This window comes from Camellia sinensis, chromosome 5 (genome assembly GCF_055761805.1).
Source record: "Camellia sinensis isolate YWXY chromosome 5, ASM5576180v1, whole genome shotgun sequence".
NCBI classification, from domain to species: Eukaryota; Viridiplantae; Streptophyta; class Magnoliopsida; order Ericales; family Theaceae; genus Camellia; species Camellia sinensis.
In genome coordinates, this window is record NC_138965.1 from 172939493 (window position 1) to 172960620 (window position 21128).

Here is a 21128-nt window from a genome sequence, read left to right on the forward strand (position 1 = left end):
TTTCAAAGATTTCATCTCTCTTTTATTCATCTCCACTTTGTCCTTGCTCGATTTATCGAAAAGCGCAACATTTGACAAAATGTGAGCCTCGGAACATTGTAGAAACTTTATTTCAAAAATATTTTGAAAGAAAGGGTTTTAAGGTCTAAAAACCATTCAAAATAGCTTTGGTCTAAAATGGGGTGTGAAGTTGAGATTTGTCTCTCTCCTTGCCGAAGAAATTGAACATTTCCCCTGCACACCTTTCTCTACCAAGTAAACCATCAGTGGTGCCTAAGTCTTAAGGGCGGTCAAAAATGGGGTGTCTACAACTAGTAGCTGTAACAATGCTATTATAGTGATCTAAGTCGATGATGATGGTTTTGTTTCAGTGGACCAAAGGACGTGATTAATCAAAGCTTTTATGATTTTTCGGTGAGAAGTCTAAACTCTCAAGAATTTGGCTCGATGTTGTGCCAATTGCTGAGATCAACCCAAATCTTCATAATTTTTTTGTGACAAATACAGAAATAGTACCTGGAAATGACAGGAGATGCCTCTTTTGGTTGGATATTTGGATTGGAAATCAAAGGCTTACAAATGTGTTCTCTAGATTGTTCTTGTTGTCTTATGATAAAATGAAGTCTCTTACAATGATTATAGACATAAGGGGTGATTAAAATGGATGGGGTCTAGGGTTCAGGAGAAGTTTACCAGCCTGAACCCAAAACAATAGGAATTAACAAGGCTTATTACTATTTTGAATGATGCAACACATCTTAGATAAGGCGTTGAAGACAAATTAAGATGGAGAGTAGAACCCTCAGGGGAATTCAGTGTTGACTCAATTTGTAAATGGTGTGAATATTTTCAACGCCCAATCATATTACCTCTTAAGCTGCTCTGGAACAACATTAGTCATCCAAAAGTTCAATTTCTAAGTTGGTTAAAGGGAGAGTAAAACCTAAGGTATTTCTTCAAAAAAAATGGGGTTCTAAATATTAATTGCTAATACTACTTGTCTTATGTAGTGCTTAGGCTGAAGATGTGAATCACTTATTCTTGAGTTGTAAACCTGTATGATGTTTATGGTCTGCAATGTTAAAGTGGTGGGGAGTTCAATGGACAATGGTAAACTCAGTGGAGGGAGTTCTACAATGGTAGGCAGAGTATAGATGGAAGAAATTTGACAAAAAAATTTAGAGAGCCATTCTACTGACAGTACTTTGGTCCATATGGAAGCAAAGGAATGACTCTATGTTTAATGGATCTCATTTTGATATGAAGGACTTACGTCAACTTGTCAAAACAAGGATTGCTTTTCGGGTGAAAAACAACTCACAGGAGATGTACTATTTCATAATTGACTTCATTTCAAATTCAAACCAGGTAATATTGTGTTTAGAAGGAAGGGGTACTGTCTGATTTTTTGAAGACACCTTTACTGTTTCTATTTGGAATCTGGATATGCTTATGGGATCAGCACTTATGGCCAGGTTGCTTCAAACAAATTGTGCGTACGATTGGTTGAGGTTTTTTATGCTTCTCTGCTATTGCTCTGCTTGATGCTACTACTGTTCAAGCTTTTATGCAGGGTCATTTTTTAAACTATGATATGCTACTATTGTTCAAGCTTTTATGCGAGCTCATTTTGGATACAATGATCTCATTTGCAAATGGTGTGTAGATTTAGTTGTTTGATGTCAGTCCATTGTATTCAATGTTGTTGTGTTTTTTAGGTTTGTTGGTGTATATATTTAGTTGTTTCATGTGAGGTTTGTTGGTTGTCCATGTTTGTTGGTTTCTCATCTTGTAGTGTGTTAGCAAATGTTTGGCTCACTTTTCGGTGTCAACCTAGACCACACCAATTGAGAATGGTCGACCACACCAGCCACAGTCGATGGCAATGCAGCAAAATGTGGGAATCCATCTCAACCTTACATCCACCAAAAAAAAAAAAAAAACACAACACAACACAACACAAATTAGCCCCCATTGGAAGGATTCTCCTTTGAGCTAATAGATCTCTTGACACAATTCTCTCTTTTAGTGCCACCTAACAAAAACACTTCACTTTTGGAGGAGCAACATTTATCCAAAGTTTAGAGCAAATATGGTTTATCATCAATGAAATGGTGGTGGAGGTTTGGGGTGGAGGACAGAACACTGTGTAACCAGATTATTAGATGCAGATATGGTACTAAGGAATGTGGATGGCTACCATCGTTGGTGGCTTCAGGAAACATGTCACTTGTTTGGGGATATGTTTCCTCTTTGCCAAACTCTAATTCTGCACTGGTTGATTTCTTTGTATTCAATATAAGAATTCAAAATGGGGATGGTTGCAGGGTTCTATTCTAGCTGGACAAATGGCTTAGATCATTTAGTTTGGACTCATACATAGCCAGATCCCGAGTAAGCTTTGAATTCACCTCAGCCAGCTATACCCTCTTTTTTTCAAATTGGCCCGACATGTTTTGCATCTCTTCAATGATGCCTTCCAGACCCTTCAATGTAAAGAAGGTCTGTCTGAGCTCAACTTTTCGATTTTCTATGACACCAATTGTTTAATGAGCATGTTGTTCATACATTTTTATCTATCCTTGAAATTCATTTAGCATAGAATTCATGTGATACATCAGTTGCATAGAAGTGGCTTCCTTTTCAATATGAGCTGAGTTTAGTGATTGTTGAAGTTCATTATCTTTGTTTTCAAGCTATGTATTTCTCTCAACCAACAATTCATTCTCTGAGAAAAACTGTGCAGCTTTCTCTTCTGCCTCCGAAATCTTTGTTTTGAGTGGATGAATGTCCTAGACTTCTTAGGTTGTCTATAGATAAGGGGGATCATTGAGGATGCTCGTACAAAATATGGGCACTTCTAGGGACTAGAACTTCAATTCCACAAGACAACTTCTTGCTTGGGAGGAGGAAGAGGTTTCTAGGTTGCAGATTATGCTCATTACTCCTCCAAACCTGACATAGAATTGCCCTGATTCACTCAAGTAGGGGCCAACTTCATCAGGTCATTACACTGTGGCAGCATCTACGAAATGTGGTGAAGCACAATAGGGGCCTAGGCTGCCTATTCCTAAGCTATTATGGGGTAATGTGGCTCCATAAGGCTCATTTTTTTGGCTGGTGGGATATCCAATGGACTACACCTGCAAAATTACAATCAACATGCAATATTATGATTCATTAGTAAAAGTTATGACATTTTGTTAATTTTAATATGATTGTGGGGAAAAAAGTTGTGGTTATGATTCATTTAGTAAAAGTTATGATTTGTACTACCAAAAGTTTTGATTTGTCATGCTGAATCGTAATAAAAAATGTTACGATTCAAATGTTATGATAATTAGTTAGAAGTAACTATATTTGTTATGAGTTGTTGTCATATTATTATGATTTATAATGTCTTTGTTATGACACCTTGATGAATATTATGGCATTGTTAAGATTTATTATAGTATTGCTAAGATATTTGAAAAAAGTTATGATTCTTCATGTAACCTGTTAGATGACCGGTTTAGCAAGTCACTTTTTATGATGTGACACGGTATGGATCACACAATAAATGCATATCATATGCCCTTTTCAAAGGTGTACATTGTAGACTTTCCCACATTCACCGTATAAGTGACATCTAAAGTTTCATTTCTATTAGGATCTAGTTTCAAAGGCCACTTCTACATAGTTAATTTTTTTTTATATAGGTTAATTACACTGACTTCTCTTAAATTGTTTTTAAAAATACAATAAATTTTACCAATTTAGCGTAAAAGTAATAAATTTTATTTTAGTAAGATTATAATAACAAAAATAATTTGAATGGCCATATTACTATACCTATCTATTTACGTGTCACCTATTTGTCTATCATCATTGTCAACAACCACCGACGACTTTTTCGATCCGTTGACTTATCCAGTAGTCGGTGACGATGATTGCCAATTGTCGGTTGCTATTTGAAAATAGAGAGAAATTACAAATAAAAAAATTACAAAGATTAACTATCACAAATATCATTTTCATTCAATAAGTATAAAAATTTGTCTTTCTGACCTCAAAAGATTTGACATTATCCTTGATACTCCATTTACTCCCCTCTTTGGATTTATCATCAATTTTTTCTGTCATTTTCTATTTATTTAATCATCTTCAAAACATTATCTAGAAGTTTTCACCAACCAAAATTTTGATTTGAATTTAAGAAAAAAAAATTCAAAACTCAAAATCACGAGCCGGTTGTTCTGCCTGTATATTGTGCAATTAAACAATAAATAGGACAAAATAAATAGTGAGCCTCTTAAATGATTTGAAAAACATTTAGAGCCTAACATGATTGTAAAATGGTTGGTATAATAGCAGACCAAATGGATTTTGTCTTTCTGCATTGTTGTGATTAGGTTTGAATGAAGACTAAGTCCACCTGCGGCATCTACAAATATTTTTTAAACTTTTTAACAGACATAATTTGAAGCATAATTTTTTGTTCAATAAGACTCTGTTTGGATGGTAAAAAATCAAAGAAGAAGAATGAGCATTCCATTATTGCAAGAATCTCATTTGTTGTAATTAGAATCATTTGTCAATGCAAAACAAGAATTTGAATTAATTAAAAAAAGAAGTATGATTCCTCTTCATGCCACTGTCCTCCTTTACTTTGTAGCTCCAACTACAACGATAATTTCAATGATTCGTCTCGTAAATTTTGATAGTGAATATCGTTTATACAAAAAATTAATTTCATTTGATATCTATAAATAAATGAATGAATAAATCGTATTTTATATTATAAAATAGTTAGTTTAAATTTAAACTCGTAGTTATTATATAAAAATAACGCTCAATTAGTACAAATTAATATATGTTTGGGAGAAAAAAAATTAACTCATAGTTATTATAAAAAAAAATAACGCTCAATTAGTACACATTAATGTATGTTAGGGAGAGAAAAAATTAATTAGTAACTCATAGTTATTGCCCATTTAGAAAAATAAAATGTAATTTGTTCATGTATTTAGTAGTGTCTGGTCAGAACCGGCCATGGGCTAAGCCCATTGAGGCCTGTGCCTTAGGCCCCAAAAAAATTGTCCAAAATAGGGCCTCCAAATTTAGAAAAAATATTATAGTATATTACAAATATAAATAGGCCTAAATAATTTTTGGCTCTTTTAGGATTAATCTAAAGGATCCAAAAATATTCAGTTGCGCCCATATTTGTTTATAGGTATGGTTTGGCCCAATTAAAATTAAAATATATACAAAATGTTTGTGGCCCTTGAATGAAAAACACTACATACACATACAAAATGTTGGTGGCTCAAAATAGGGCCTCTAATTTTTTTTACTTTCTTTCTTTATCAGATTTTAGTGGAATAAATAAATTTATCATAATTTTTTTACCTTCTTTGTTTATCAGATTTTAGTGTAATAAACAATTGATTCAATCTCAATCATACTAATACATAATATATTCAATAAACAACAATGCAACCACATTCATAAACAACATATTCAATAAACAACAATTAATTCAATACATATTCAATACATTTTAATTGAATAAAGTTTTTCTAATTTTGGTAACTTTTTTTTTGTATGAATACATTTTGATATCTATTTTTGTATCAATCACCGATAGTGACACCAAACAGGCTTCTTTTTTCTTTATTTCTTTCTTTCTTTTTTTTTCTTTTTTTTTGGAATATGGTCCTCCGTTTTTATTTCGTCTATAACTCCCGAAAACCCAAGATTGACCTTGTGTCCAATGAAATTGACTTTTTATACTACTCATCTTTACTATTAAATTTATCAAATGAATAATTCAAATTAGAATTGTCAATCTCAAATAAGGCCCAGTAAAATAAAATATAGACCGATATGAAGGATAATAGTACAGGCGGAGTCATTCTCATATGTAAAAAAAATAATAAAAATAAAAAATCTCTATAAAAAAAGTAAAAAAATTACGAAATTGTTAGTCAATCTCCTTCTTTTTAGTCATAAATGGTCCACATTTTGCGGAGGAAACTGAGATTCTCTCGATACTTCACTTATTTGGACAAAATTTTTTTTTTTTTACATTTTTTTAATGTTTGGTACCGAAAAAACGAAAAGTCAAACAGAAAATGCTTTTCATAGTAAACGGAACAAGCTTATTTTGAAAAAAAAAAAGGAAAAAGGTTCCTACTTTGAAAAAGTGAAATATTTTTTAAAATAAAATCTTATCAATTTCGCTACATTATTTTTGCCACCGTCATCTCTCCCACTAACACTGCCACCACCACCTCTAACTCTATCCCACCATTGTCACAGTTACCATCACATTTTCCCACCGCCCCGTCTATGCCGCCGCCACCACTAACTAACTATTAATACATTAGTTTTAAGGACACAATGAAACCTTAAAAAAAAAAAAAAAAAAAAAAAAAAAAAAAACTTGAAAAAGTATTTTTTGAAAAAAGTTTTCCATTAAGAAACTATTTTTTGCTGAAACAAATGAATCGTGAAAGAAAATCACCATATAATGAGCAAATTATACAGCAGTCTGTCTGTGAGCCAACTCGACAAAACTAGCTAGCCATCTTGTTAAACAATGTTCACAACGTCAGTCTAATATCAGTACTCACTTCAATTGGTCACTTTCGCTTGGTTACAGTGTCATATTATCTCTCTTTCGAGTCCTAACTATCAACAATTCAGTGGGTTAACAATCTGCGGCATTGGCTAACTCAAGAGCTCGATTTTTTGTTGCAATTTCTTATTTTACTCAAAAGCTCCTTCTGCTTCCAAACTTCTTCCCAGGAATCCTATGAGATGATGCTAGCTAGCTGCTCTTGATTTTGTAAAAGCTTGGAAGCACTTGAGTTCTGTTCGTGCAGTGTCCATTTCCTTGAAGGTTACTTCAATTTGTGACCAAAATTTCGTAGCTCGCATCTGATCATTGACAATGTCATCTATTAGAAACATTACAACTTGGATCTAAAACAAATTCACAGAACAAACAGTGACTAATACATGCCTCTTTCTGTTGAACAATGAAAGTACTTAAAATCTATCAGACAATAATCAGCCTGCAAAAACATAAGAGACGAATTTTGTTTTTGTTTTTGATATTTAATTTTTGATTTTTTTGTTTTTATGACAGCACACTTCTTTTAGGTTTTGCAGATTATGGTAGTATATCACATATTAAATGTCAATAAAATCACATTTAGTTACAACATGCTTAACCTGTAGGACTGCAGTAAGTATGTGCTCTAAATCTTCCACAAAGTTAAAAATTGGCATTTTCGACCTACTGCTGTGTGAATTGTGCTTGCTACCATTTCTTGCCAAAAATAAAATAATTAAACTGTTTTCATGTGAACTTTGTTGTCTATTATTAGGATCCCACTTTATCCATTCTATTCAAATGCAACTTCTCTTATATGGATGTATGGATAAGGTTAATTCAGACAAATTTTTTTTAAAAAAAAAATTTGTTTTAATTCTTATCCAATTACTCTTTCTTGACTTTCCTTTCCTTTCATTCGCGTTACTTTAACTTTCGCATTTTAAAAGTAAAAGCCTTAAGGGAAGTTTGTGATTTGGTAATGAAATTATCGCACCATGCAAGGAGCATAAAAACTTATCTATAATCTTTAATTCTGAAGTTTTATGGATGTATGAACGATATGGCCAACTCTAAACAGCAAGCAAAATTTTCAATCTGAAGTTAGTATGATGGACTACTCTAAGGTGCATATTAAATTTACATTAGAAAACAAAGAAGCGAAGACTTCATGAAAAACTGAACAAATGACGGTGTTAATAGACAGATATGTAGAAAAATCATACCTCCTTCAGCTCATATTCTTCAAAGTCTTTAATCACGAGGACATAAACAGCTTTTCTGTCAGCAACCGGTTTCACTCCTTTGTTCTCACCTTTTTCACTTTTTTGTCAGGTGGATACTTTGCATTATCATGATCTAGTAAGGATAGGAGCTCGTTTCTTGTCATCATCGACTCTTATCAAAGTATTTTTATTAGCTCCAGTGAAGCAAGAGGAGGTATGGGGAGCTCCCTCTGCAGCACTTTTGATCTCTTCAAATGAAAACAAAGACAGAAAACAAGAAACAAAAGCATTACCAAACAACACAAATAATGCTTGTTACCTCTGTTCTTCCTCAGCCTTCTCTCTACCTATCCTGTCAGACATGTCCTCTTCATTCTTCTCTTCTGGTTCTTCGTTATCTTTAGGAACTGGTTCGATAACTAATCTGGTACTCTTGGGCTGTGAAAGGTTGCTCAAACCAGAGCAAAAGAACCTTTTAAAATCAACTTGTCTATGGAACTCAAGTTTTGCACTGTCATGCATATCCACTTCTTCATTAATGTGAAGCTCGTCCATCCCTTACGGGAGTTCCTTTTGGAGTCGTACCAAAAGAATACCTTGCTGGAGTCATGCCAAGTCCTGGCATCGTAGGAGCGCACTTCTTGTACCATTCCATACTGCGAGTTCCTCATTCCCAGCAAGGCGATCACTAGAATAACCCATCTTTGCAACTTCCTCCAATTCATGATCCGAAAAATGATTTTAATTTTATGACTGCAGAGATTTAATTCATTACTTAATACTAAATATGTTCTGTGAAACGTGACTTTGAATTTCAATTGTAACTAACAAATTTGTCTTGAATTTTCAAGTTTAAAGATTAGTATAAGCTTTGCTGCCCGACAGTATGGAGTACTGACCACACCGAGGGACAAGCCCTGAAGCAAAGGACAGGAACGAGCGGAATTGATGTGTTCCAATTTCTGGCCTTGCACCTACCATCCAATGGACCATGGACTAAACGGCCACAGCCTGAAAGGACTATGTCCAGGGACGGCAAACAACAACAGGAGAGCACTTGGTGTAGGTCTTTCCTTGATCCTAATAAAGGCTCAGTGGCTCAATTAGGCTTGGGAGGAGGGCTGTATGCAAAGGCAAAGGGCTATATTTGGGCTATTGAACAGACTCGCCCTTCGGTTAGACTTGGCTCTCAGCTCGTTCAATTAGGTTCGGGGCTCAAGTCTTAGGTGCTTAATTCAAAGTTGAAAGTTTAATAATAAAAAAATTTCAATTTCATCCTACAACATGACTAAGTATTATTCTTCATTGTAAAATTTTAGGACAAAAATAATTATAGTTTGATTTACGTTTCAAATAATTTGATTGAGAACAACAAATACAAAATATGTACATGAGTCTTATATGTTATTGAGTCTTATATGTCATATATGAATTGGTAAAATTCTAAAATAAAAAATCAATCAAGCCAAAACTTTTGTCCTCAAAACATTTTTTTCTTTCTTAAAAAATAAATAAATAAATAAATATAAATATAAATAGAAATCAGTGCATGCATAGCATGACTCAATACTATTTTTTTGGATGAATAATCATGACTCGCTATAGGCCCGTTTGGGAAGTGAATTTTTGACTTTTTTTAGATTAAAATTCACAAAAAGATAAAATAGATTAAAATAGTCAATAAGCCAAAATATCACATTAAACCCATAATCATTTCATTTTTTCTCTCATAAACATAACATCCAACTACAAAAAATCCAACTATCTTTTCAAACATAAAAATTTTAGCTTATTAAAATAGTCAAAAACTAAAATAACCTAATAAAATAGCCAACTTTCCAAACGAGGCCATATTTAAGTCTCAAAGCACAAATTTCAAAAATACCATGCCCTAAAACATACTCGCCGCTTACACAATTCCTCTCTCTCCACAATGGCAGCTTCTTCCATCTTTTAATCGTCCCCCTTCTCTCCCCATTAACAACCTAAATGTTAAAATTTATCACCTACTTCACCCACTTAAACCTACTCCACTAAACCTAACCCACTACACCACTACCACCTCACCTACTCCACTAAACCTAACCCACTACACCACTACCACCTCCACTTCACCTACTTCTTACCTACTACACACTCACCCTCTTCTATATATAGGAATCATGACTCATTGTAATATAACAACAAACATAAATCAAAATATCAATATAAATCAATCAATAATACAATTCTCTATTTCTCTTTATACATTAAATTTCTACATGGTATCAGAGCAAGGTTAAGCACTTAGTATTTTTCGTTTCACCGGCGGGCGGCAACCTCGCCTTGGCCGCCCGCCGGACCTCAACCTATTCCGCTTATTTTCTACACATACCTTCCCATCACTGCCTAAATCCTCTCTCTTGAGGCCAATGTGAATTCCTCTTCTTCATAATCTGCACTAACTGTGGCATCTTTTCCTGGGGCAAACTCTGCAACCCAACACTCAATCTATGCTTCTCCTCCATGCTCATTTGCCTCTTGTTAGGATCCTTCGCCTTCAGCTTTGGTTTGGGCTTCGCCACAGCCTTGAGCTTCACTGCAGCTTTCAGCTTCACGGCAGCCTTCGGTTTCACAGCAGCTTTTGGCTTCGCAGCTGGCTTGGCCTTTGCCGCTAGCTTGGGCTTCACAGCGGCTTTAGCTTTTGGCGCAGCAGCTTTTGTCTTAGCCGGAGCCTTCTTTTCCTTTTTCGCTTTTACAGCCTTCGGCTTTGCAGCAGCCTTCGGCTTTGCTTCCCTCTGGTGGCTCCCCAGGTTCCACCTGAGCTGCATGATTCATTTATAGCTGCAATTGATAAGGGAAGTATTAGAACAATGCCCAATAGAAGTATGCCAGCTGCTCCTTACCCTACTCCTGGAGCACTATTAATAGGTGATGCTTTCAACATGCGTCATCCTTTAACTGGTGGAGGAATGACTGGAGCCCTGTATAAGGTGTTTTGTGCATCTCCTGATCAAGCAAGGAAGGAAATGCGTGAAGCATGTTTTGATTATTTGAGCCTTGGAGGTGTGTGTTCAACAGGACCAGTGGCTTTACTCTCTGGTCTAAATCCTAGCCCATTGAGCTTGATACTCCATTTCTTTGCTATAGCCATATATGGTGTTGGCCGTCTCTTGCTACCATTTCCTTCCCCTAAGCGCCTGTGGATAGCAGCTAGATTATTTTTGGGTGCATCGGCTATCATTTTTCCCCTCTTTCTCTCACATGGGCTTGTCCCCTCTCTCTCCTCCGTTTGATTTCAAAATCTATTATTTTTATTTATTTTCTCCAAACCACTTTCCTTATTTCCCCCATCTTTCATTTTGATTTCAAATATATTTTTATTATTTCTTTCTTTATTTTTCTTTCACATTATTTTTTAATCTTTTTCAAATTCCATTCATACCATATAGCTTTGCACACCAAACCATCTTTTATTCATCTCAGGGATCAACCCCGATCACAATTTTAACAAAAAAAAAACAACCACAACAACACAAACCACAACACCACAAGATTTGTTTTCTTTTCTGCAGACGGCCACCCACCGACCTCACTTTTTCGCCTATTCCGCCGGTCTTTTCTTCTTGCCTCCGTCCTGGGCGGCCCTTGCCGGTGTTGCCTCCGTGTTTCCTTGTCCACCGAGCATGTTCACTCCTCCATACTCCTCCACTGCAGCATATGGAGGACCTCCAAATCGGAACATCACGGTGGCCTTCCGCTTCAGCTCCTTATTTTCTGTCTTTAGCACACTTATCTCTGCTCGCGCATCCTTATACATGCGTTGGAGTAGAGCCAGCTGGGAGTTTAACTGTTGCACCTCATTTGTCCTGCTCTGCAGCCGGTGCGACAAGTTTGTGACCGCCGTCATGGTTTCCACACATGACTTCAGAGTATACTGATTGGCCTCAATATCAGTTTGCACCGCCATTTTTTGCTCCACCGACCGCATCGGAAAGTTCAATGGAGCAAAACCAGAGGTGTTTGGTTGAGGTTCACTGGCCATCGCACCAGTTATTTCTCTTGTGGACTCGTTCAGTTCTGGAAAGAGCGTGAGCAGACCACGGGAAGAAGAGGCCATGTTGCTGAGTGTTTCAGAGACGGGTTGGTTACAGAGTATTACAGAGTTTCTCAGCAAAGGAAGAGTTTGTTTCAGAGGATTTTCAAAAGTTTTTTGTCTGCCTCAGCCTCAGCCTCAGCCTCCGTCTTGGTTAAATAGCCGAGGCAGCCACGCGCATCGCGCGCCTCTTGCCACCAGACGACAAAACGGGCGCGCAAGCCAAAGCGCCCACGTGCCTCGCCATCATGTCCGGCTCGCCTTTTGATAAATTGGGCACGCCTTTTGATGGCACGCCTTTTGACAAAATTGGGCACACCTTTTGAGGGTGCAACTTCTACAACGGTCCGACATGACCCTGTAAACTGTCCCGACATTGATTCCGGTTAGTTTCTACAAGGGTCCAGCAAGACTCCGTAAACTGTCACAACAACTGTCACCACATTGTCTGCTACAACGGTCCGACATGACCCCATAAACTGTCTTCTACAACGGTCCGACATGACCTCATAAACTGTCTTCTACAGCGGTCTGACATCGCCATCCAGTGTCCTCTACACCATTATGACACCACCATACAGTGTCCTCTACAACGTTATGACACCACCATCCAGTGTCTTCACCAATGGTCTGACACGACCATACAGTGTCACCTATCCTCTTTTATTTTTATGTATTTTCTTGTTTTGTAACTCTCTCCAAACTCAAGTTGGCTAGTTCCTATCCCCCTTGAGTTTGCGGGGGGCTGTTAAAATTTATCACCTACTTCACCCACTTAAACCTACTCCACTAAACCTAACCCACTACACCCACTTAAACCTACTCCACTAAACCTAACCCACTACACCACTACCACCTCACCTACTCCACTAAACCTAACCCACTACACCACTACCACCTCCACTTCACCTACTTCTTACCTACTACACACTCACCCTCTTCTATATATAGGAATCATGACTCATTATAATATAACAACAAACATAAATCAAAATATCAATATAAATCAATCAATAATACAATTCTCTATTTCTCTTTATACATTAAATTTCTACACTAAACAGTTCCAATTGTCACAACAGTTTCCATTACACAGTTCCATATTTTCGAAGCCGTCCAATCATCGTGACCCCAGTATTGTTGAAGTTGAGCCCTGCTGGAGACCCCCAGCAGGGAAGGTCCCCCAGCACCCCCACCTCCACGTGGGGGGCTGGCAATGGAAGGAAAACCAAAAAAAAAAAAAAAAAAAAAAAAAAATTATTTTGGACCAATCAGGAGAGACCCCCAGTACCCCCACTGGGGGTCTCATGCATTTTCCGTTGAAGTTAATGATAATTTGATAAACAAGTAATTTTTATCTCATGTGAAAGGACTATCAAATGGAGACATAATTTTCTTGGAGCTGATAACATAATAATAATAAAAATAATAATAATAATAATAATAATAATAATAATAATAGAAGCCCTGAATTCTATTTCTTCATTGTTACAGATAGCGAACTTCAAACAGCTGAAAAAAAGGCTTTGCTGCTGAGAAAAGATTCAATGTCTTTATGAAAATAGTATCACATTTCCATTTAGCAGCTAGATCTTGTAGGATAAATGCTCAGTAACTAATTACACATTTCCGGCTTCACCAAAATTCATTTAACAGAAACAGCAAAGAAAGGTCGATTAGAGAGCACCAACAATGGTCAAAGAAGGTTGTAAGTCGTGACTAAAGCTTTTCTCCAAAGATGCAACAAAGCTCATCTCTAACTACTACAGTTTCTAGTTTCGATGATCTGCTATTAGGAATTTGAGGCACAAATTATGGTTTAATGGCTATGAGATCCGCTATTAGGAATTTCATCTAGATTTTGTTTCTGTATGTCTTCACCGTCTACCATTGCTCAGCACAATGGCAAAAGAAAAGTTCAGGCCATCAAGCATTTAGGTCTGTGGTCAGTCTTGACTTTCATTTCTCGCAATACCCCTCAATAGGGATCAACAATAGGTAATAGCCTTTATCTAAATTAAAGATCAATTAAAAATGGTAGACAGTGAAGACGTACAGAAACAAGTTAGATAGTCATAGAATGTAAAAACACAAAAAACAGATCACAGTCCATGGAAAACTCAATACTCAGATGACAATATCAGGTGCCAAAGGCCATGGAAATTCATGAAAGTGCAGAGCTGCTAAAGTGCTATTGACCAAATCAATTGTTAGTTATATCCTACCAAGTGATGGAAATAGAATTGGAAATGTAAGCCTACATTCAGTAACTTCAATATAGTCCCAACTACAATCATGTATTGGAAAAAGTACTTGGCCAACAGAACACAGAAAAATTACTGAAGCAAAAACCCCAAAACAAGCACCATCAATTCTCATTCAAGTAAATTACTTTCCCTATCTCCTAGTTGGTCATTGTTATAGTTGCTTCCAATCAAATGATGAAGAAGCACACCTGCTGCAACACTGACATTCAAGCTCTCCACAGCCAGAAAGGACCGGAACTCTTCACCTGAGCATCCACGATCTATTCCTGAAGTTTCCCCATTTTCATATCCTGCATTTATATCCACTGGAATGCTTCCAGGGATCCTAACCAACTGAGTGCACGACCTCTCTACCAATGGCCTCAAACCAGTGCCCTCGCTCCCCAATACAAGAATTGTGGGTGCACCAGGCTCAACCTCATTTAAAGGAATGGCTCTAGAAGATACTGAACCTCCAAGAACCCGCCAACCATTTTCAGCAGACGATACTAAGAATTGCATCATATTCTTGCAAGACCTAAGTTCCATTAATTCCAATGAGCCTGCACTTGCTTTGCTTACAACACCACTCAATGGCGCTGAATTCTTTGCACACAACACCACCCCCGAAGCTCCAAAAAAGTAGGCAGACCTAATAATTGCTCCCAAATTCTGAGGATCTGTAACCTCGTCCAAGGCAACCCAAAGTGAATCCTTTTCTCCCTCCACTGGAAAGGGGTCCAATTCCTTGATGCCCACCATCTCCAGCGGAGAAGCATCTACCACTAGGCCTTGATGTGGGCGATTATCAGCTACCATATTCAGGTCATGCTTCGAAACTTCTTTTATGCTTAAGCCAATCTTTTCAGCTACCCTCAAAACTCTCTCGAACCCTTTCTTGTCCTTCTTCTTCCTATTATTACCACTCAAATCAAGCCCTTCTTGTACGTACAAAGCATAGAACTCTCTTCTTCCAGCCAACAATGCAGCCAACACAGGTCCAACCCCATAAATCCCTTCACCAACCATCTTAGGCACCGTCGATTCAGTACCCTCTTTCCATGTCTTTTTACCCCAACTTTCCTGCTTATTCCACTTCCGAAACTCAGGTCTTTCTGACCTGGGTTTCTCATCAACAAACCTATTAAATCTATTCTTTATCCTATCCCATCTTGGATCATCAACAACCTCAACCTCTCCCTCGTCTTCTTCCACAACACCTCTGTCCCGAAAATTATTTTTCCAGTTTTCCACCAAACTACCTCCCCTTTTTTCAACAGTTAGGAACTTCTCTGCTGATTCCTCCCAAGAAGACCGACTAGCTTTCGGATTTGTTGCTTTCTCCAACCTTTTACTTTCCTTAGCTTTGTGTGATGCTAACCAAGGAAGGGTTTTTTCAGCCCTCACTCTATTACCACTATCTTCAACAACTTTCTGAGTATTCAAACTCGAGAAACCTCTACCTCCAATCAATGAGCAAGTCTGTAAAGCACTCTTAAGGCGAAACCCACTTGAAAATTTTCTCGGTTTGTGAAATTCAATTGAAAAATTCATGGGTTTCAACAAATGGAAGTTTTCAAGGGTTTTATGACCACAACCATCTGAGAAACTTCTAAAACTCATTGTAAGGTGGTGTTTTGGGAGTTTTGAGTGAGACCCAATTGGAAAAGATTGGAGATTTGATGAATGGAATGGTTTAAAGCACTTGGGTGTCTTTGAAGAGACCCTAATAGCCAAGGGAAAAGATTGGGTTTTTGACAATTGACAATACATAGTATATGTTATTCACAGTCTTTGATTTATTTCCTTCTAATTCACCAAAAAAATATGAAAGCTTAGAGCTTGAAGAACAGTTGAAACGAAACCTGGATTTAGAACGATGTTGATTTGAAAATGCAAGAACGAATCCTTCCCATTTCACAATACGCCATGAATTGCTCCTCCTTCTCTATCTCAATTCTCAAGTTCGCAAGTGATGACATCTCGAAGTTTGTCAAGGGTGGAACGACGTCGTAGAAGCTACAACGAGTCGACAGTATTTATGGAATGACCAAGATATCCTTTTCTTTTTGGACAAGAATAGCATGCATCTCCATCCATGCTAAAAAATAAATAAAAATAAGAATAAAATTTTTTATTTGAATTTATACATATTTATTAGGAAGAATTTCAAATCAGTGTAAGATGAAAAATAATTATAAATCAATAATAAAATTTATCAATATTAATAATTATAATTATAATTTTTTTATCATACATATATAATAATTTTTTACAATTAACACTGACACATAATTTGTCATCCTATTTATTGTGCCAATTGTACACAATCGAACTTGGAAATAGATTTTTCTAGCATTGTCTTTGATTAGGAATTTGAGAAAAGAATTAAAAAGAAAAAAGTATGTGAAATTAGATAAAATGTAAATATATTAGTGCACGCTCGTGCTTAAAGGCATGGTGTAAATAATATTGGGATCAAAATGTAATTATAATTTATATGTATCATGTTAAAATTTGTTGAGTTTATAGCATATTTTTATTCTTCTTAAAGAACTTCTAACAATTTTGCTAATATCTGATAAAAGATCAAGTCAGTACTTTTACCATTAGTTTGTGGCTAACACTTGATACATTGGTGAGTGTCATAGTATCCCGAAATACAAATATCTTATTGAAATAACATAAAACATACAACATGGATTAGGCCAAATTCAAAGTATAACCTGACAAATAATAGTCTTTAGAAATTGTTTACATATTAAGCTATGGAAATCAAATCTCGAAGAATAATTTTGCAATCAATTTGTAGAAAGCATTGACACTTCTCTATATCGTGGAGGGAGCCCAATATTGAGTTTTCTGTAACAAAAAATAGACAATCTATATAAGAAAACACACGAGTCATCATCCTAAAGCAGTGGATAAGCAGTGGATTTTGCAATCAACTGTAAATTAAAAAACTAAATGCATCATATCATCAAGAAGAAATCCACCGTATGCCATAGCATTCCAACAATATAGCAATACATTTATCATAAAATCGCTTATGAAAAACAGCTTAAATGGTAAAATTTAATATTGTAAAAAAAATAATTCCTACAACTCATTTGGTTTGTCAAATTAATTAGAAAATCATTAATTACATCAACTACAGACAACTTTAGAATAGAAATTGTTGCTTTACAAAATAGCCAAACTAAAAAGATTTTAAAGTCATCCAATAGCCATTAAGTGTTGTTAGTATCAATACCTAAAAGAAAATGTATAGTAAGAAGATAAGTAAATTAAATAAGAAAAATTATAAATAGGTGATAACTTTACAAAATATTTAAAAACTCACGCTGATTTGTAATTTTTCCAATGAAATAAGAAGTTAAGTAAAGAAAGTCCATATTATAGTTTGATGCAAATCTTTATCGTTCTATGAAAATAAAAGAAAAGAGAATTTTATTAGAAGACAATTAGAGGGGAAAAAAAGTGTATTTAAAAAGACCCAAAAAAAAGAAGAAGACAACTTACATGTCCAAAGTAATAACAACTTACATGTTCAAAGTAATAAATCAATTCCAAATGACTATAATTTTTCAACATTTTTTTTGGTGCCACGTGGAGAACTCAACTATAATAAATCGATACAAAATAAAAGATCAATTCAACACTCTTACCATTAGTTTGTGGCTAACACCTAATATATTGGTAAGTGTCACAGTATCCCGAACTACAAATATCTTATTGAAATAACATAAAACAAATATCTTATTGAAATAACATAAAACAGACAACATGGATCAGGCCAAATGCAAAATATAACCTGACAAATAGTAGTCTTTAGAAATTGTTTACATATTAAGATATGGAAATCAAATCTTGAAGAATAATTATCCAATCAACCTGAAGAAAACATTGACACTTCTCTACATTACGGAAGGAGCCCCAATATTGAATTTTCTATAACAAAAAATAAACAATCTATATAAGAAAACACACGAATTATCATCCTAAAACAGTGAATTTTGCAGTCAATTGTAAATTAAAAAGTAAAATGCATCATATCATCAAAAAGAAATCAACTCTATGCCATAACACTCCAACAATGTAGCAATACTTTTGTCATAAAACCGCTTATGAAAAATCGCTTAAATGGTGAAATTTAATTTTGTAAAAAAAATAATTCCTACAACTCATTTGGTTTGTCAAATTAATGTGAAAATCATTAATTACATCAACTACAGACAATTTTAGAATAGAAATTGTTGCTTTTAAAAACGGCCAAATTAAAAAGATTTTAAAGTTATTCAATAGCCATCAACTGTTACTACTATCAATACCTAAAATAAAAATGATCTTAACATGTTTTTCTCTTCTAGTTTTACTACCTTCTTCGAAGCACTTAACAAAAAATGAGTACACATGTTTTCCCTTGCCAATTGAACCATATTTTTAAAATGATCAACTCCCAAGTAAAACGTACAATAGGACAACAAAGACAATATACTATGATTATGTTGGGTTTTTTTTTGCTTGATTAAATAAAATAAAGACATCCTGATAAAATAATTATTTCATTTAATCCATTTATATCAATCCATTTAACCAAGTCATCATTTTATATCAAATTCATTTTACCAAGTCAACAATATCCAGGACACATGTCAAAACATATAGTTATAATTGAATATATCAATCAAGTAAAAGGTTGAACACATGACTTTTAGGTATAATTAAAGTATAATCTCTTTCATAAACAATGCGAGTAAACCCAACAAAATTTGCTCCCAAAAAACAAAAACAAAAGCAAAAATGTAATCTAACCGAAAACAAAGCTCCCCACAAAATAGTAAACCAAATGAAATGTAAATTATATACATTTCACCTACAATTTTTTCTTTCTATTTCTTAGGCCTCGTTTGGGAAGTGGCTATTTTAGTAGGCTATTTGACTTTTTGGCTATTTTAGTATGCTATTTTAGTTTGTGTTTGGGAAGATGAGATGAATTTTTAGTTGAGTTCTTGTATTGGAAAGTGTGTTGAAATGATATTTAAATTTAAAATGACAAATTTGTTCCTAACTTTTTATTTTTTAAATTGATATAAAGGGGCAAAATAGTAATTTTGCTGTTGATGTACCAATTTCCGGGGGAGCTTCTATTTACACACACCCATTCCCCTCTTTACACATCTTTTTCAATAAATAATTGGTTCGGAAGTAGATTTCTGAAAATAAGTAATTGATTCGGAAGTTGCTTTCCGAAAATAAACAATTGGTTCGGAAGTAGACTTCCGAATTTTTATTATTTTTTCGACACTCAACTTCCGAATGTGTTTATTTGATGTCTATAATAGTAATTTCACTTGAAAAAAAATTTATAATAAAAATAATTTTTATGAAGTGTGTGCAAAGAGGGGAAGGTGGATGTGTAAATAGAAGCTCCAAATTTCCGGCTGTGACAGTGTAGGCACCAGCGCAGAGCCTTTTTTTTTTTTTTTTGAAAAACTGTGAACAGTGCCATTTTTTTGTTTATTTCTCATTTTAGGCTATATTAGCCTCACCCACCTCTTTCCAAACGGCGCCTTAATCTTTTTCCAAATTTCTAACCAAACATAGCAAAAGGGCATTTTTGTCAAATCGTTACTTGACCCATTCTCCACGCTGAAACACAAACCCTAATAAACACTTTTTCCTCTTCCCAATTTCTTTCACAAGCGCTTAAACCCTCTCTCTCTCTCTCTCTCTCTCTCTCTAATTCTCCAAATGGGTACGCCGGAGACATCTCGGGAGCCTTGCCCAGACCGCATCCTCGACGACGTCGGCGGCGCCTTCGGGATGGGAGCAGTCGGCGGCTCAGCCTTCCACTTTCTCAAGGGCATCTACAACTCTCCCAAAGGAGAGCGGCTCATCGGCGGCTCGCAAGCCGTGCGAATGAACGCTCCTCGCATCGGCGGCAGCTTCGCCGTGTGGGGCGGACTGTTCTCAGCCTGCGACTGCACCCTAGTGTACGTCCGCCAGAAAGAGGATCCATGGAACTCAATCATTTCCGGCGCCGCCACCGGAGGCCTCCTCCAGATGCGGCAGGGCCTCCGCGCCGCCTCCCGCTCCGCCCTCGTCGGCGGCGTCCTCCTCGCCCTCATCGAAGGCGCCGGAATCATGCTCAACAAGGTCATGAGTGCTCAGCAGAACATGCCGATCATGATCGAAGATCCCTTGCCGAACACTACGCCTCAGCCCTCGGAATCGTCGACTTCGTCGTCGTCGTTGTTCGGAGGCTTGTTTGGTCGAAAAAAGGAAGAATCGAAGCAGAGCGGAGTCAAGACGGAGATCTTGGAGAGCTTTGATTCGCCAATACCGCCGACATTCGAGTTCAAGTGAGAATTTTTTGAGAAATTAGTGATTGCGTTATTTTTAATTTACTTGCAAAAATTTTGAACAAACTTTGGAATCCCTTGATATTTAGGAATTGTATGGATTGCAATTTTTATGTTTCGCTTGTCAAGTTTTGATTTTTATGTGATACAGAGGAAGTCAATAGTATTGTATAATAATGCAAATTTGGAATTTGTTGTCTCATAATTCAATCAAGTCTTCAAATTGTGCACTATGTTGTTGATGCTACAAATTTTCTCTCAATTCAATAAAAAGAAAAAAAAGAAACTTGTACTAGTTTTGGATTTATCAGCAATCTATGTACTGTTGGATTATATTCCTGTGAATGTTTGTCTTTATGATGTGAGTGTCTATGGTTGAACTTTTGTTGGTTCATGTTTTTTTGGCTAATTATTCGTTCTTCTACTTTGGTATAAACTAAGAAGCACTATATACACATGAATATCTCATTTAAAAAATAAATAATGCAACATAATATTGATCCTTAAAGTTTAAAGAATGATGGTTTAAATGCATAAGTCTGCATTTTTTAAAATCATTATATCCTAAGTTAATTCTTTCAAACCTTGTATTGTGTTTTATGGTGTTTAAATGAT

The 21128-nt window shown here is 35.8% G+C and overlaps 3 protein-coding genes across 3 annotated transcripts; 1 reads left to right on the forward strand and 2 right to left on the reverse strand.

Annotated features, from left to right (window-relative positions):
• Positions 1-6489: 6489 nt before the first annotated feature.
• Positions 6490-11325, reverse strand: LOC114280085 (uncharacterized). Its single transcript, XM_082870464.1, has 2 exons — positions 7828-11325; positions 6490-6924 (listed from the first exon to the last, which is right to left on the reverse strand). Exon 1 carries the CDS (start codon positions 10635-10637, stop codon positions 10209-10211), a length of 429 nt encoding a protein of 142 aa, XP_082726590.1. The 5' UTR covers positions 10638-11325; the 3' UTR covers positions 6490-6924; positions 7828-10208.
• A 2815-nt stretch (positions 11326-14140) lies between these two features.
• LOC114280091 (tRNA/rRNA methyltransferase (SpoU) family protein) lies at positions 14141-16148 on the reverse strand. Its single transcript, XM_082870465.1, has one exon. The coding sequence runs from the start codon at positions 15919-15921 to the stop codon at positions 14278-14280; it is 1644 nt and encodes a 547-aa protein (XP_082726591.1). The 5' UTR covers positions 15922-16148; the 3' UTR covers positions 14141-14277.
• A 3555-nt stretch (positions 16149-19703) lies between these two features.
• Positions 19704-20743, forward strand: LOC114280101 (mitochondrial import inner membrane translocase subunit TIM17-2). The gene has a single exon (XM_028222442.2). It carries the CDS (start codon positions 19903-19905, stop codon positions 20515-20517), a length of 615 nt encoding a protein of 204 aa, XP_028078243.1. The 5' UTR covers positions 19704-19902; the 3' UTR covers positions 20518-20743.
• The last annotated feature ends 385 nt before the right edge of the window (positions 20744-21128 follow it).

Coding starts and splice junctions, on each gene's coding strand:
- LOC114280085 (XM_082870464.1), bottom strand. CDS start 10,637: ATGCAGCTCAGGTGGAACCTGGGGAGCCACCAGAGGGAAGCAAAGCCG.
- LOC114280091 (XM_082870465.1), bottom strand. CDS start 15,921: ATGTATTGTCAATTGTCAAAAACCCAATCTTTTCCCTTGGCTATTAGG.
- LOC114280101 (XM_028222442.2), top strand. CDS start 19,903: ATGGGTACGCCGGAGACATCTCGGGAGCCTTGCCCAGACCGCATCCTC.